This window comes from Cebus imitator, unplaced genomic scaffold (genome assembly GCF_001604975.1).
Source record: "Cebus imitator isolate Cc_AM_T3 unplaced genomic scaffold, Cebus_imitator-1.0 Scaffold310, whole genome shotgun sequence".
NCBI classification, from domain to species: Eukaryota; Metazoa; Chordata; class Mammalia; order Primates; family Cebidae; genus Cebus; species Cebus imitator.
Window position 1 is genome coordinate 2,098,871 of NW_016107625.1, and position 16,062 is coordinate 2,114,932.

At 34.8% G+C, this 16,062-nt stretch overlaps 1 protein-coding gene across 2 annotated transcripts in view; it reads right to left on the minus strand.

The window, feature by feature from the left end:
- Positions 1-16,062, minus strand: part of SHOC1 (shortage in chiasmata 1) — a 91,436-nt gene that overhangs the window by 35,699 nt on the left and 39,675 nt on the right. For both annotated transcript variants that reach the window (XM_017503393.2, XM_017503394.2), the window contains 3 exons: positions 14,590-14,684; positions 10,982-11,224; positions 3,433-3,849 (listed from right to left, as the gene is read on the minus strand). In XM_017503393.2, coding sequence (XP_017358882.1) covers positions 3,433-3,849; positions 10,982-11,224; positions 14,590-14,684 — 755 coding nt within the window. The remainder of the gene's footprint in view (positions 1-3,432; positions 3,850-10,981; positions 11,225-14,589; positions 14,685-16,062) is intronic.

The window sequence follows — 16,062 nt, forward strand, 5'->3', positions numbered from 1 at the left end:
GACTTTCCACATACCCTTCCTTCTACTACTAATCCTCTCCTCTGCCCCAAACCTTCCCTATTTCCATCTTTTTTTCTTTAACTAGGCCAATTCTTTTTCTTTTCTTTTCTTTTTAAGACAGTTTCTCCCTTTGTTGCCCAGGATGGAGTGCCATTGGTATGGTCAGGGCTCACTGCAGCCTCGACCTCTTGGGTTCAAGCAATCCTCCACCTCAGCCTCCCAAGTAGCTGGGAACACAGGCATGTACCACCATCCTGGGCTAATTTATTTTTAAAATTTATTATTATTAGTTTTTGTAGAGATAGGGTGCCCTATGTTGACCAGGCTGGTCTCAAAATCCTGGGCTCAAGGGATCTCCCTACCCAAAGTGCTGGGATTACAGGCATGAGCTACTATGCCTGACCTAGACATGTTCTTACTACTGCACCCTGCAGGTCTCAGGCATCTTCTATAAAAAGTCATATGTAACTGCCCAAAATCCTGGGCTCAAGGGATCTCCCTACCCAAAGTGCTGGGATTACAGGCATGAGCTACTATGCCTGACCTAGACCTGTTCTTACTACTGCACCCTGCAGGTCTCAGGCATCTTCTATAAAAAGTCATATGTAACTGCCCACCCGACTTCCAGGCCAGCAAAGGCCTCCCACTTTTGTTTCTTTATCACTCTGACGATTTCTTTCCTGGTACTTGCCACATTGTATTGAAATGATCTATCTGCATATCTGACCTACTCTATCACACTGTGAGCTTCTCAAGGTCAGCAACAGCATCATATTTATCTCTAATACGTAATTTAGTGCCAGGCACAAAGTGCCTAATAAAATATTAGTTTTCTTTCTTTCTTAGGTATTATAGAGGATTTCTTCTTTCCTAGGTATTATAGAGGATTTACATACAAACACAGATACACTTAGAAGTCTAGTTATTTTTACTATACAATAGTATCATTTATCAGTAATATGATTACAAAATAATTCCACATTAACACATTACCATCTCTAAATACATGGTTAAAAATATAATAATGGGCTATATTCTAAACTAGATTAATAATGCTACTTTCGAGTAATACTTTCAATTAACCATAATTCTAATAGATCTGATCAAATAATATTAATTATTAAAATTTTTGAGGGGGCCTAAGAATTTATAATATTACTTGCTTGCCCTTGAATTAACTGTAAAATAAGACGAAAAGTAAAATATACACCAAAATATTACCTCTATTACCATTAAAGGCTAAGTTGGGAAATAGAACTTAGTCTGAGAGTCAAATGAGCTTGCTAACTAAACACCAGAATCAGACAGAGTTACCCACCCAGTCCTAGGGTATGCTGGACTGAGACAGGATACCCCACTGGGTCCAGGGAGGGCAGGGGAGGTCAGGGATACTGCCCAGGACAGAGTCATGACATAAAAAAAACAAGGAGAACTCTTGAAACTCATTCCCACAGCTTATATCCAATTGATTATTTTGACTTTACAATTCAGATGATTCTTTCCATCCCCTCTGGAGAGATGTATAAAAGAGCAAAGAGGCCAGGAACATAATACTTAATTGAGGAAACATCAGGAGTACAGAAGCATTCCCTCATAACATTAATGTTCTTTAATTGTTTCATGAATGAATGGCTAGTTTTTTAAATAAGAAAAGATAAAAACGTTCTTTTTTATATTTTCCTCCTTTCTTGCTGCTTTCTCTCATTTTCTGTTCATAATATACCCTATTGTAAGTCATTATCTCCACTATAGCAACCAGAAAGATGTCAGTGCTAATTTTGAGGTAGATTTCTTTTTTGGACCAAATATAAATAGAATCATAAAACATGAACAAATCTGAGAATAACAAATCTTTGAAAAGTTCCTATTTTTGTATCACATTTATAAAATAATTATTTATATTTTCCTCATTTACATGCAGAAGTGAGGCTTTAATTATGGTGCAAATATTGGTTAGAAAAAGCTCAGTTACATACAGAATTGTCATCTGGCCAGGTAAGTTATAAGGTGGCCAAACTATTACATAAAAAGAAACTTTAAGGTGAATATGTAGAAATATAAAAGAAAACAAAATTCTGAAATCTTTAAATACTATTCTGCATTTTTACCATGAAAAATGCACTGATTGACACAGTAATATTACTTTTTTTTTTTTTTTAAATGACAGCTCACCTTAACCTCAACTCCTGGGCTCAAGACATCTGCCCACCTCGGCCTCTTGATCTGGGATAACATGTGTGCCACCACACTGGGCTAATTATAGAGATGGGGTGTCATTATGTTGCTCAGGCTGGTCTCAAACTCTTGGCCTCAAACAATCCTCCTACCTCAGCATCCCAAAGTTCTGGGATTAGAGGTGTGAGCCACCTTGCCCAACCTCAGTAATATTACTTTAAGCAGATTTATGAAAGGCTGTCACATCTTTTAGAAAAATAAGTATAACCATCATGACATTAAGAACTGAAGATCTTGTGTCTAAGATCTAACTATCTCTAAGTCACATAAGTATTTTTGTATTCGTTAACTGTGAAATGGGGTAATAGTACCTACTTTGATTCCTCGACAATGTTTCTAAATAGATCAAATATGACAGTAGATGTGAAAGTGCTTTATAAAGCATAAATATACCTGTATTTATGATAATATTATTATCCTTATGAAGAAAGAATAGGATTTATCAAACAGGTTGATCATTAAAAATATTTCTGGTATTTCTGAATGTAACAATATATAAATATTGAAAGTTTCCAGTGTCCCTGGCCATTAGGTTGAACTAGTGTGTACTGAATTTTAGGAATAAACAATAGTAGTCAATGAATAAATAAATATTGTTGTGTTTATTTCATCAGGGTAACCAATGTCAAACTCATTCTGAAATGCCTATTTTGTTTTTATGAGAGGTAAAATGAAATGACACATTATATTTCCTTTGATGTGGCTATAAGCAGTGAATGTAAGACAATTACAACTCAAACAAAAACTGTTAGATAATGTTAGAAAGAGTAATACACAATTAAGTGGGCAGAGAAAGTTTTCTTTCAAGTAGACATTAAAGTTTAAGTTAAAATACTGAAATAGGACTTACAGCTAAAAGAGAAAAAAGAATGGCAGAATTGACCAGCAAAAGTTAGAAATACTATGAATTTGTAAGGTCCTGTTGTAGAAAGCAAGTTTTACAAATAGTGGCTTTTGTTACAAATTCAAATGCACTTTTAGATTTTTTGAAAAATACGTATGTATATCTAAATTATGCCTATATAGCCATAAACTATCTGTATACAAGAAGTCTCAACAATCAATGACATTTTCCTTAACTATGAAAAATAATATAATTTTATCTAGAAGAGCTTTATTTCCTTTTCTTTTACAATAAATTATGTGTTTAGTCCTGAGACTACCATATCTATGGCAAAATATTATTAAAATACCTACCATGTTTTTCATCACTGTTTGTGACTTCAGTCTTTGAGGTGCAAGTCTTATATTTATTTCGTAGCATAATAAAGTCGTTCAAAAGGTCTAAATCATTCTCTTGTTTTTTACCATGTTCAAAAGATGCTTTTTTAGTTATTGAAGAGGAAGGTGATTTAATAGATGGTCCTATGCAGTCAAGTTCAAAGTGATCTTTATTTTCTTTCTTACGGATTATTCTGTTTACTGGTTCTTGGTCATTTGTTGGTTTCTCCTCTTTTGCTGGTCTTTTATGAGAGAAATATTCATCAGAAAAACATAGATCTAGTACTTCTTTTGCCAGAGGTAGACTCTTTTGTGGAAGTGATAAATGATCATTTGTAGATTTTTCATCAATAAGTGCAATAGGTGAAGAATGACTTTTATGTTCTAGACATGCTGAAAACAGAAAATAAAAAATACACAAATAACTTCTACACCTAAACAAGTGTTCTATTAGGTATTCAAATAACGTAGTTGTGGTTTCTTATTAATGTAATTTGATCTTTAGCGGTACCTTGTTTACTGCTTTGAAAATCAATTTTTAGTCTAAATGAAATAAATTTTTTAAAAGGATCAAAATTTAACACTCTTTTTCTTATTACAGGAGCTAGTTTACCAAGCAAAGAAATTCCAGTAAAGCCCTTTTGCTGATAGGCTTATGAGTCATAGCCTTTGAGGTAACAGTCACTCTATGGGTCAAATACTTACTTATCAGGCAAGCCACAACAGAAAAAAATACTTGCAATACATATAACTGACAGAGGACTGTATCCAAAATATATAAAGAACTCTTAAAACTCTATATTTAAAAAGGAACCCAATTAAAAATTTGGCAAAAGACTTGAACAATAGTTCACATAAGAAATGCATATTCCACAAAATAGATGAATCTTGAAAACATGCTAAGTGAAAGAAGTGTCACAAAAGATCACATATTGTATGATTCCATTTATATAAAATGTCCAGAAAAGGCAAATCTACATATAGAGAACAGTGGTTCCAGAGCTGAGTAAAATGGGGAGTGACAACTAATAAGTACAGGATTTCTTTTTGGAGTGGTAAAAGTTTTCTAAAATGGTTTGTGGTAATGATTGCACAACTCTGAGATTATACTAATAGCCATGGAATGGTGTACTTTAAATGAGTCAATTGTATAGTATGTGAAATATATCATGACAAAGCTGTTTCAGGAATACGTCAGAGATATTATGGGTTCAGCTTTTCCTTTGCATTCACAACTTGGCTGTTTGATGCAAGAGACCTAGCTTTTCACCTAGGTCAACTCTCAACATGCCTTTTCTACTTAATCATTTCTAGCCTTTGATTTAAAGTGAGAGTTGTGCAACTCTTCCTTTCACTTGAAGACTTACAGGCCACTGTAGGGTTATTAATTGGCCTAATTTTAGTATCTTTGTGTCTCAGTAAACATAGAGTGGCCCGAAGAAAGGGAGGGAAATGAGGGAACAGCCGGTAGTGGAGCAGTCAGAACACACACATTTATTGGTTCAATTCACTTTTTTATATGAGCATGATCTATGGTACTCCAAAACAATTACAAAATTAAAATCAAGGTAACTGATCACAGATAACTATACCAGGTATAATAATAAGAAAAAAATCGGAAATATTGTGAGAATTACCAAATGTGACAAAGAGACACAAAGTGAGCACATATTCTTCAAATATCCATATAATGTATTGAATTTATAAAACTACATGAAGTCTTTATTGTGATATGTAACTAATTTGAAATTAAAATAAAACATATTCATATTTTATATTTTTGATATCTAATAAGTTATGATGGTAATTCTAGAGTTGGAAATGCTGTTGGAAAATGACTGCCAAAGAATTGCTTGATGCAAGATTGCCACTAAGCTTCAATTTGTAAAAAAGACAATTGTCTGTGAAGCACAATAAAATGAAGTACAATAAAATGAAATGTGCCTGTATTTTTAAAAATGATATACAAATGGCCAATAAACATGTAATTAGATGCCCAATATCATCAGTCAGGAGGGAAACAGAATTAAAACCACAATGAAATACCACAACACACCCATTAGAATGATTAAAACTTAAAACACTGGCAATACCTGGTGTTAGCAAAGATATGGAGTAACTGGATCTTTCACACATTGCTGGTGAAAATGTGCAATGGCAAAATTATTTTGGGTAGCAATTTAGTAGTTTCTTACAAAAGTAAACATATACATAAGACTCAGCAATTCAACTCCTAGATATTCACTCAAGAGAAATGATAAGGTGTTGGCCTGGGACAGTGGCTCACACCTGTAATCCCAGTACTTTGGGTGGCCCAGATGGGAGGATTGCTTGAGGCCAAGAGATTGAGGCCAGCCTGGTCAACATAGCGAGATTAAAGTTAATCTCTAACTAACTTTAAAAAAATAAATAAAAACTTACAGAGAGAAATGATAACATTATCCACAAAAAGACTTGTACAAGAATATTCATAACTTTTTTTCACAATAATAAAAAACTGGGGGAAAAATCCAGAGGAATTGATAAACAAACTGTGGCATAGCCATACAATGCAAAATTCCTTAGCAATAAAAAGAAATGAATTAGTGATACACACAACATCATGAATGTATCTCAGAAATGTTATGCTGAGTGGAAGAGGGCAGACACAAAAGAACTTACACTATTTGATTCCATAGGTGAAATCCTAGGACGGGTAAACATATAATATATAGTGATAGAAAGTAGACTAGTGGTTGTCAAGGACCAGGGGGTAGGTTAATGAGGAGGAGAGGCAGGATAGAGGGAGAGTGTCTGCAAAGGGGCATAAAGAAATGTTATTATGATAGAAATACTCTGTATCTTAATTGTAGTGGTAGTTTCACAGGCATATATGCTTATCAAAATTTATCAAACTGTACAGTTAAAATAGATGCAGTCTTCCTGGACTGGAAACATTTGTGTATGTTGTGATGTATCAATGGCAAAAGAGTAATGTATCCTGGAGACAATGAAATCTTCACATTTGGAGCCCTCCTAGGTTCCATCAAAAGCATCTCTTTCTTTGGCTAATATGTGTCCTTTCCCTTAATAAACCATATATGTGAGTACAATACAAACAAAACAGGTACAGTTTTATTTTATGTACATTATACCTCATAAAATAGATTTGGGGAAAAAAATGCCTATAGGGCCAACTAAATAATGTAAATTAGTAAAATGTATGGCTACTGCTTAAATCACAATCTTTGTTTGTATAGATGAACTTTATATTGTTTTCTTCCAAAATGTAGTTTATAATTTTATTTTTGTTTTTGCTTTTATTAGCGATATTGGTATAGGAAACATTTTACTTTCCTCTTATACCTAAATGTAAGACAAAAGTGTCAAATGTCAACTAGCAACAGGCTTTGATTTGTAAGTCCTGGAAACTGTGGTGGGCTGGAGAGCGCATGGTCTGTTTATAGTGATAAGCTGCTAATGGCTCCAGCCAATTGTTGCCATATCAGAATCTGAGTCCAGTTTTTTAAATTTTAAAGATAAACTCAAAATACATATTATATATGTAAAATCTCCCAAATTTTAAATGTTGGTAATTGGCCAGGCACGATGGCTCACGCCTATAATTCCAGCACTTCAGAGGTCTGGAGTTCAAGACCAGCCTGGCCAACATGGTGAAATCCCTCTCTACTAAAAATACAAAAATTAGTCAGGCATGATAGTGCGTACCTGTAGTCCCAGCTACTCAAGAAGCTGAGACAGGAGAATTGCTTGAACCCAGGAGGTGGAGGTTGCAGTGAGCCAAGATAGTGCCAGCCTGGGTGACAAAGACTGTCTCAAAAAAAAAGTTGTTAACTAATTAAAATACCATATGAGTCAATAATATGTGGGCTGAATAGGATCCAAGTGCCACTTTTCAGATATTCTCTAGTGGTAATCTAGTATGTCTAGCAGGTGAATAGAAACTTTATTATTTCAGTTTTTTCATTATTTCCCTTTATTATTCTCTCTTTAACCACCCCTACTTGACCATTTGGCATGGATTCCAGATACAGTTATTGCTTCTTAAACTTCAGAATTATATTGCTATACATTTAACTATACTGTTAAACATTCATTTTTTTACAAATTGAAGTTCTGTGGCAATCTTGCATCAAGTCTATTGCTGTCATTTTCGAACAGCATTTTTAACTTCAGAATTATCATAACTTATTGGATATCAAGAATATCAAATATGAATGATATGTTTTATTTTAATCTCAAATTAGTTACATATTACAGTAAATACTTTACATAGTTTTACATATTTTATACATTATATGGGTATTTGAAGGCCTCAAAAAATCTTCTCCCTTTTCTTTTGTCTACTAACCTGACATAATGTTATTTAACATTCTTATTCCACCATGGGTACCATCTAGGCCTGAGATGGACTGGTGTGCATTTGCTTGATATAGTCTGTTTATCTGTTCTCTTTCCTAGTCATCCAAATGTCTCTGTCTTCTGTCTTTTTAAAAAATTTATTTTACATTGCATCTTGTTCTTTTTATAAGGAATATTTAAGAAGTAAGAAAGCAGATTTTCCTAGGTTACCTTTGAACCTGGAATTTGTGTTACCACTTTCTTTACATTACTAGTAAGCCACAGGAGTACACAATAGAAATGAGTGGAAACAGAGACAGGGATATAATGACAGTTAATTGTCTATCATGTATTTATCTCAAGGAGCACTCATACATCTGTTACATATTTCGGTATTTGCTACTTGTAGGTTTTTTGTGATTAAAAATATAATTTGAACTTTTATTTTAGATTTAGGAGTACATGGGCAGGTTTGTTACCTGGGTATATAGGGTGATGCTGAGGTTTGGGCTATGATTGATCCCATCACCCAGGTACTGAGCATAGTACTCAATAGTTTTTCAACCCTTTCCCCCACTTCCCTCCTCTAGTAGCCCCCAGTTTCTATTGTTACCATCTTTATGTCTACGGGTACCCAATGTTTAGCTCCCTCTAGAACATGCAGTATTTGGTTTTCCATTCCTGCATTAATTCACGTAAGATCATGGCCTCCAGCAGCATCCATGGCACTCCAAAGGACATGATTTCATTCTTTTTTATGACTGTATACTATTCCATGGTGTGTATACACCACATTTTCTTTATCCAATCCAGCATTAATGGGTACCTAGGTTGATTTCATGTCTTTGCTATTGTGAATAGTACTGCGATGAACATATGGGTGCATATATGAGGTGAAAGACCTCTATGAGGAGAACTACAAAACACTGCTGAGAGAAATCACAGATGACACAAATAAATGGAAAAACATTACATGCTTATGGATCGGAAGAATCAATATAGTTAAAATGGCTATACTGCCCAAAGCAATACATAGATTCAACACTATTCCTATTAAACTACCAACATGATTTTCCACAGACCTAGGAAAAACTATTTTAAAGTTCATATGGAACCAAAAAAGAACCTGAGTAGCCAAAACAATCCTAAGCAAAAAGAACAAAGCCAGAGGCATCACATTACCTGATTCCAACTATACTATAGGGGTATGGTAACCAAAATGGCATGGTACTGATACAAAAACAGACACAGGACTAATGGGACAGAATAGAGAACCTAGAAATAAAGTCACACACCTACAGCCATCAGATCTTTGACAAAGTCAACAAAAATAAGCAAGGGGGAAAGAACTCCCTATTCAATAAATGGTGCTGGGATAGCTGACTAGCCATATACAGAAAAATAAAACTGGATCCCTACCTTTCACCATATATAAAAATTAACTCAAGAAGGATTAAAGATTTAAATGTGAGAACTTAAACTATAAGAATTCTAGAGGAAAAACCCCTCTGGACATCAGCCTTGGGAAAGAATTTATGACTAAGTCCTTAAAAGCAATTGCAACGAAAACAAAAATTGCCAGGAGGGATCTAATTAAACTGAAGAGCTTCTGCACAGCAAAAGAAACTATCAACAGAGTAAACAAACAATCTACAGAATGGGAGAGATTAATCACAAACTATGCATCCGACTAAGATCTAATATCCAGAATCTACAAGAAATTTAAACAATTGAACAAGCCAAAAACAACCCCATTAAAAAATGAAGAAAAGACATGAACAGACACTTCTCAAAAGAAGACTACAAGAGGCCAACAAACATATAAAAAAAGTGTTCAATGTCACTAATTATCAGAGAAATGCAATCAAAATCACAATAAGTTACCATTTCATACCATTCAGAATGGCTACTATTAAAAATTCAAAAAAACAATAGATGCTGGTAAGGCTGTGGAGAAAAGAGAACACTTAAACACTTGTGGTGGGGGATGTAAATTAGTTCAGCCACTGTGGAAACAGTTTGGAGATTTATCAAAGAAATTAAAATAGAACTATGTTCGATCCAGCAATCCCATTACTATGTATATGTTTAAAAAAATATTGTTCTGTCTTCTGTCTTTGAAACATGCCTTGCTGATAACATTTGTTATTCAGATTCCTTAACTTCTTAGACCAGTCTCCCAACATAGATAGTAATTTCTAAAATTTATTTTTAAATATGTTCATTATTCTATAATAAACTATAAACACTCCCAAATCTGGCCAGGCACAGTAGCTCATGCCTGTAATCCCAGCATTTTGGGAGGCCTAGGCAAGCAGATCACTTGAGATCAGGAGTTTGAGACCAGCCTGGCCAACATGGTGAAGCCCCGTCTCTACTAAAAATACAAAAATTAGCTGGGAGCAGTGGTGGACACTTGTAATTCCAGCTACTTGGGAGGTTGAGGCAAGAGAATCACTTGATCCTGGGAGGCAGAGTGTGCAGTGAGATGAGTTCATGCCACTGTTCTCCAGCCTGGGCAACAGAGTGAGGCTGTGTCTCAGAGAACACACACACACACACACACACACACACGCACACACACATACAGACACACACACACACACACATAATTCATGCTAAATATGTTTCATTTACTATTAATATAATACCATATATAGCAACCAAAATAGCTCAAGACATAAAGACTCAAAAGTCATTTTTGCCTTTTTAAGTTGTACAGTAAAAAATGAATTAGTAAACTTTTAAGTAACAAAGGAAGATTCTCTATTGTTCAAGAGAGACATTACTGAATGCCAACGTTCAGCTGTTAGGTCAAAAAACAATTACAGCAAAATGCTGACCTATGTCTAGGCTGAGTGAACAGAAATTGCTAGCAATTTAATCATTTATAAAAGGAAACAAAATCACTTTAAATGAGAATTGCTAGAAATTTTAAAACTGAGACTATAGAATTTTAGGACATAATGAGATTGTAGGATTAGCTAGTCAAACTTCGTCATTTTTTTTTTTTCAAGAAAATGGGACCTAGAGAAATCCAAAGTCATAAATTCTGGCAGAGCCAGGGCCTATGTGGAATGCTAAAACCTAGTGATTTTCCCAATTACCTAGAGGAAATCCAGAATCTAATATTTTCACATTCTGAAAATGTTTACATGATTAATATTTACTATTATGTACTTACATTCCAATTGAAATACTTTTGTAGGCAAAAATATCTCCATTTTAGTGTCATTAGAAGACAGATCATCAAGACATAAATCCGTATTCAGATGTTCCAAAGTTTGCATCATTTTCAGATTTAGTCCTGCTTGTTTCCACCACTCTGTGTTTACGGGATTAATAATAAGACTTTCTTCTTTAACAGATAATATCTTTTTCAAATCGGTAACTGAATATTGGCTGTGGGGCTCTTGAATTCTTGGCACTTACAAAAAAATAGAAACAATTAGTTAGACACAGTCTACAAAGCAAAAGAAACAAAACACAATAAAAAGAACCACACTGGAATTTCTTTATGAAATGCATTTTCATGCATTAGGAAAAAAGTAAAACTTAAAGTTATATCTGGTATTTTTGTTTTCAAGATGCCAATATTTGTAAAAGTTCAAGCTACTATAGGAGTAGAAGTCACATAAAGGATTTATTCCACTCTTTGAAAATATGAAGAAGTTAAAATTATTCAAATATTTGATATGAGAAGGAACTCTTATTTTGTTTGGCCATTTTCAATTACTAAATTAATATATTTGATTAACACTTTGAAGTAATATAAGCTTTATTAGAAATTCTAACTCATTATAATAAACCTAAAGAAGAAGATTCAGCTTTTATGATGACTATATCATCTAAGATATTGTGGTACAGAGCTCACTGCCTCATTACTTTTTAGCCTAAATAGGGAGAAATCATAACATATGGAGGAACTGAAGTAGCTCAACTACCTAATATTATTTATCTGCATTATAAACATCAACCTGAAAATAGGATTATAAATTTTGAAACCCTAATTTTGGAACGGTGCTTTTATAATGACAATAATATTAAGAAGAAATCAAAACTTAAAATAAAAATACTAAATAACAGTAATTACAAGTTACTAAAAAAATCTGGCACTATGCTAAGTGCTTTCTTTATATGGATTATTCTTTTGTTTTTTTTTTTGAGATGGAGTTTCAAGTTTCACTCGTTTCCCAGGCTGGAGTGCAGTGGTGCGAGCTCAGCTCATTGCAACCTCTGCCTCCCAGGTTCAAGTATTTTTCCTGCCCCAGCCTTCTGAATAGCTGGGATTACAGGCGCCCACCACCTTGCCCAGCTAATTTTTTGCATTTTTAGTAGAGATGGGGTTTTACCATGTTGGGTAAGCTGGTCTCCAACTCCTGACCTGAGGCAATCCGCATGCCTCCACCTCCCAAAGTGCTGGGATTACAGGCGTGAGCTACTATGCCTGGCCTATATGCATTATTCTTAAACCCTAAATAATTCTATAAGAGAGATATAATTTTAAATAGCTTTATCAAAGTATAACTGACATGCAACAAACTACACATAGAGTGAAAAGTTTGATAAGTTTTGACATATTTATACATTCATGAATCCATTACTACAGTCAAGGTAATGAGTATATCCATTCCCTTCAAAGTTTGCTCCTGCCTCTTTATATCTCTCTTCTAATCTTCCTCGTCCCCCAGCCCCTGTCCCACTGTTCTGCTTCCTGCCACTATAGATTAAACTGCATTTTCTAGAATTTTATATAAATGGAATTATACCATATGAATTCTTTTTTTGTGGTTTCTTTCATTCTGCATAATTATTCTGAGATCATTTATGTTGTATGTATCAACAGTCCATTTCTTTTATTCAGATAGAAATAATTGTAGATTCACATGTAGCGGTAAGAAATAATACAAGATGTCTTGTTCCCTCCTTTTTTTGTTTTCAAAGTATATTATACTATGTAACTGATAATTCCAATATATAATCTGATTTTGATGTCTAATGTTTCTGCTTTATCTCACTGGTGATCCCAATATATTTTGTGATTTTTGTCTATTAGCATGTGTTTCTTTCAATTTTGTGGAAGGTCTTTGAAGCCTGAGTTGAAGTACATTCCTCAGGAAAAAATTTCCTCTAGAAAGGATTTATCGTTGTTTATGTGTTTGGTAGGCCTGTCTACCTGGGACCACTTTAAATTAAATCACCACTATTTTTTCAAATTATATAGGTGGTTTGAATTCAGACTGCAACCAGGCATGATGGCTGCCTTCTGGTTAGAAGCACTTAAGGGAAAGTTTTCTTCTTTTCCTTTCTTCCAGCTCCAAGGTAGAAATAGGCAAACTTATTTGGAGTTCCCTTCTATATGGTGGTTTATTTTTATATGCTCTTATTTTAATGGTAGTTTGTTGAACTCCAAGTTTTATGTAGGGTTTCCCTATTAGACTCAACACGAAGGATATTTCTTGACTCTACACTACATGTAGACCTCAAAACAGAAGTTCAAAGTCTCCTAGGTTTAATGGAGAGCTTGGAGGGAAAGCTAGCTTTGGTGCTTACTTGCTCCCCAGGATTCCTGTTTTCACTTTGTTTTTGGCCTCCAAATGCAACTCAGTGATTCATTTAAAAAATTTTTAAAAGAATACCTTATCCAAAATTCCATTCCCATAATGGAACAGTTCAGACACAGACAAGAGTTTAACTTAGGTAAATTTTGAATATACATGTGAAACGTACATTCACTTCAAAATTATTTTGTTAAACTATAAACAAGTTTTGCTAAAATGCTTTTATTTATTTATTTTTGAGATGGATTCTCGCCCAGTGTTGCCCAGGTTGGAGGGCAGTGGCGATCTCAACTCCTGCAACTTCCACCTCCCTGGTTCAAGCGATTCTCCTGTCTCAGCCTCTAGAGTAGCTGGGACTACAGGCGCATACCACCACACCCAGATAATTTTTGTATTTTTAGTACAGAGGGTGTTTCAACATGTTGGCCAGGCTGGTCTCAAACTCTTGGCCTCGATTGACCCACCCGCGTCGGCCACCCAAAGTACTGTGATTACAGGCGTGAGCCACAGTGCCCGGCCGTTTTTTTTGTTTGTTTTTTCTGTGTGTGTGGTTTTGTTGTTGTTGTTGTTTTTGTTTGTTTGGTTGGTTTCTTTTTCTTTTCTTTTCTTTTCTTTTTTTTTTTTTTTTTTTTTTTTTTTTTTTTTTTTTTTTTTTTTTTTTTTTTTTTTTTTTTTTTGAGACGGAGACTCGCTATGTTGCCCAGGCTGGATTGCAATGGCGTGATCTTGGCTCACTGCAACCTCCGCCTCCCAGGTTCAAGAGATTCTTGTGCCTCAGCCTCTCAAGTAGCTGGGACTACAGGCACGCCGCTCCATGCCTGGCTAATTTCCAGCCGTTGCTAAAATGTTTTTAAATGTCCTCTTTGGAAAGCTTGGGAAATGAAACATTTTAACTTTGGATGTGATTTTTTTTTTTTAAACAAGCAACTCACAACCTTGGAAATAGAAATTACGTGTATGGGACTGTTTTGTGTACTACTTGCATTTCTTTTCTTTTCCCTCTCCCATGTGCAGGAATTATCCAGAAAATCAGCAGGATCCAGATCTTGTCATACACTTCTGTACCTAGCATAATGAACCTTATGGAAGATATCTTGATATTTTACCTTTAGGCTAAGTTACATATTCTGTGTTAAGAAATGGCCAAAGAAAAAGGATACCCCACATTTCTACTGGTTGTACCTTTTAACCTATACTTTCTATTTACCATTTAAGAACAATTAATCTTTACCTGTAAGCAAAAATGAGTTCAAAGGGCTTCTATAGCTTTCTAATTGCCACATCATGTAGTATTTATTAGCTGATTCTTCAGCAGTAAGCAAATTACTGAAAAAAAGTTTAACAATATTAATAATATTGAGTCTTTGGTATAATAAAATTTTGTTTTAAAAAGTATTTTAAAGTACTTTTTACACTCAAAATCAAGTGAAAAATTAACTTTATAAATGTGTAAACTGCAGTAGAGTACCATAGACCAAATATCAAATACAATACTCATTTTCTCCATTCCTGGGAAGGTTTGGTACTTTGTAAACTCAATTGTTCCTAATTGACTATAAATTACTCCCACCTTTACCTCCCTCAGTGGCACCTGGAGCCAGAGAGGGCTGACACAGGAGGGTTTTAGCACTTCCCTGCATAAACTATGCTAGAACCAATCTTATACACCACCAAAAATAGAAATACAATCTTAGTAAAATTACCATGCTTACCATGAAAATAGCAACTTCATTTATTAAACAGGGAATCTGAACCTGGAAACCATCATTCTCAGCAAAGTAACATAAGAACAGAAAATCAAACACCAAATGTTCTCACTCATAGGCGGGTGTTGAACAATGAGAACACATGGACACAGGGAGGGGAGCATTTCACACTGGGGTCTGTTGGGGGGAAATACGGCAGGGACATCAGGGGGTGGGGAGTTGGGGAGGGATAACATGGGAAGAAATGCCAGATATAGGTGATGGGGAGGAAGGCAGCAAACCATGCTGCCATGTGTGTACCTATGTAACAATCTTACACATTCTCCACATGTACCCCAAAACCTAAAATACAATTTAAAAATTTCTAAATAAAAGATTGAAAGAAAAAAAAGAAAATAGCAACTTCAACAAAAATTTTTACATAATTACTATCCCCAAGTCCCTTCTGTATAAAAATTCTGGATCCTCTACAGGCTGAGGATCAGTACTATGAAAAAGTCCTTCTCTGGAGATGGCAGAGTCCTAAAGTATAGTTCAAGACCTTCAATCTTGCTGGGTTTGTGAGTAAGCGATGTGTGTTTGTGTGTGTTTAGGGGTACTGGGGGCAGAAGGGAGGAAATGCACATGACAGTCAGTGTAAATTACAGCTTATCTGTAGCTACGAAGCTACTAGCCTTGGTAGGGGAAAGATTATTAATTCATAAACTCCTTAATCTGTGCCCTAAACCTCTTGCTAACCTGAGTGGGAATTGATTGTATTGGGTTTCTTTGTTCATATGGAACATACAAGAGCATGCTTATAATTAGTAAGTACTGCCAATTAAATTGACAGTCTAGGGCAGTGGAAAGCTAGGTTTTATGTCTAAGGCATCCAGTTTACCCACATAATCCAAAAATCTGGTCATGTGGCAGAAAATTTGAGAATCTAGACAATTCTTGAATCTTACCAAGGTTTCTTCGACAACACCTCAGATTGTAAGCAACTATTTTAAAGTGAA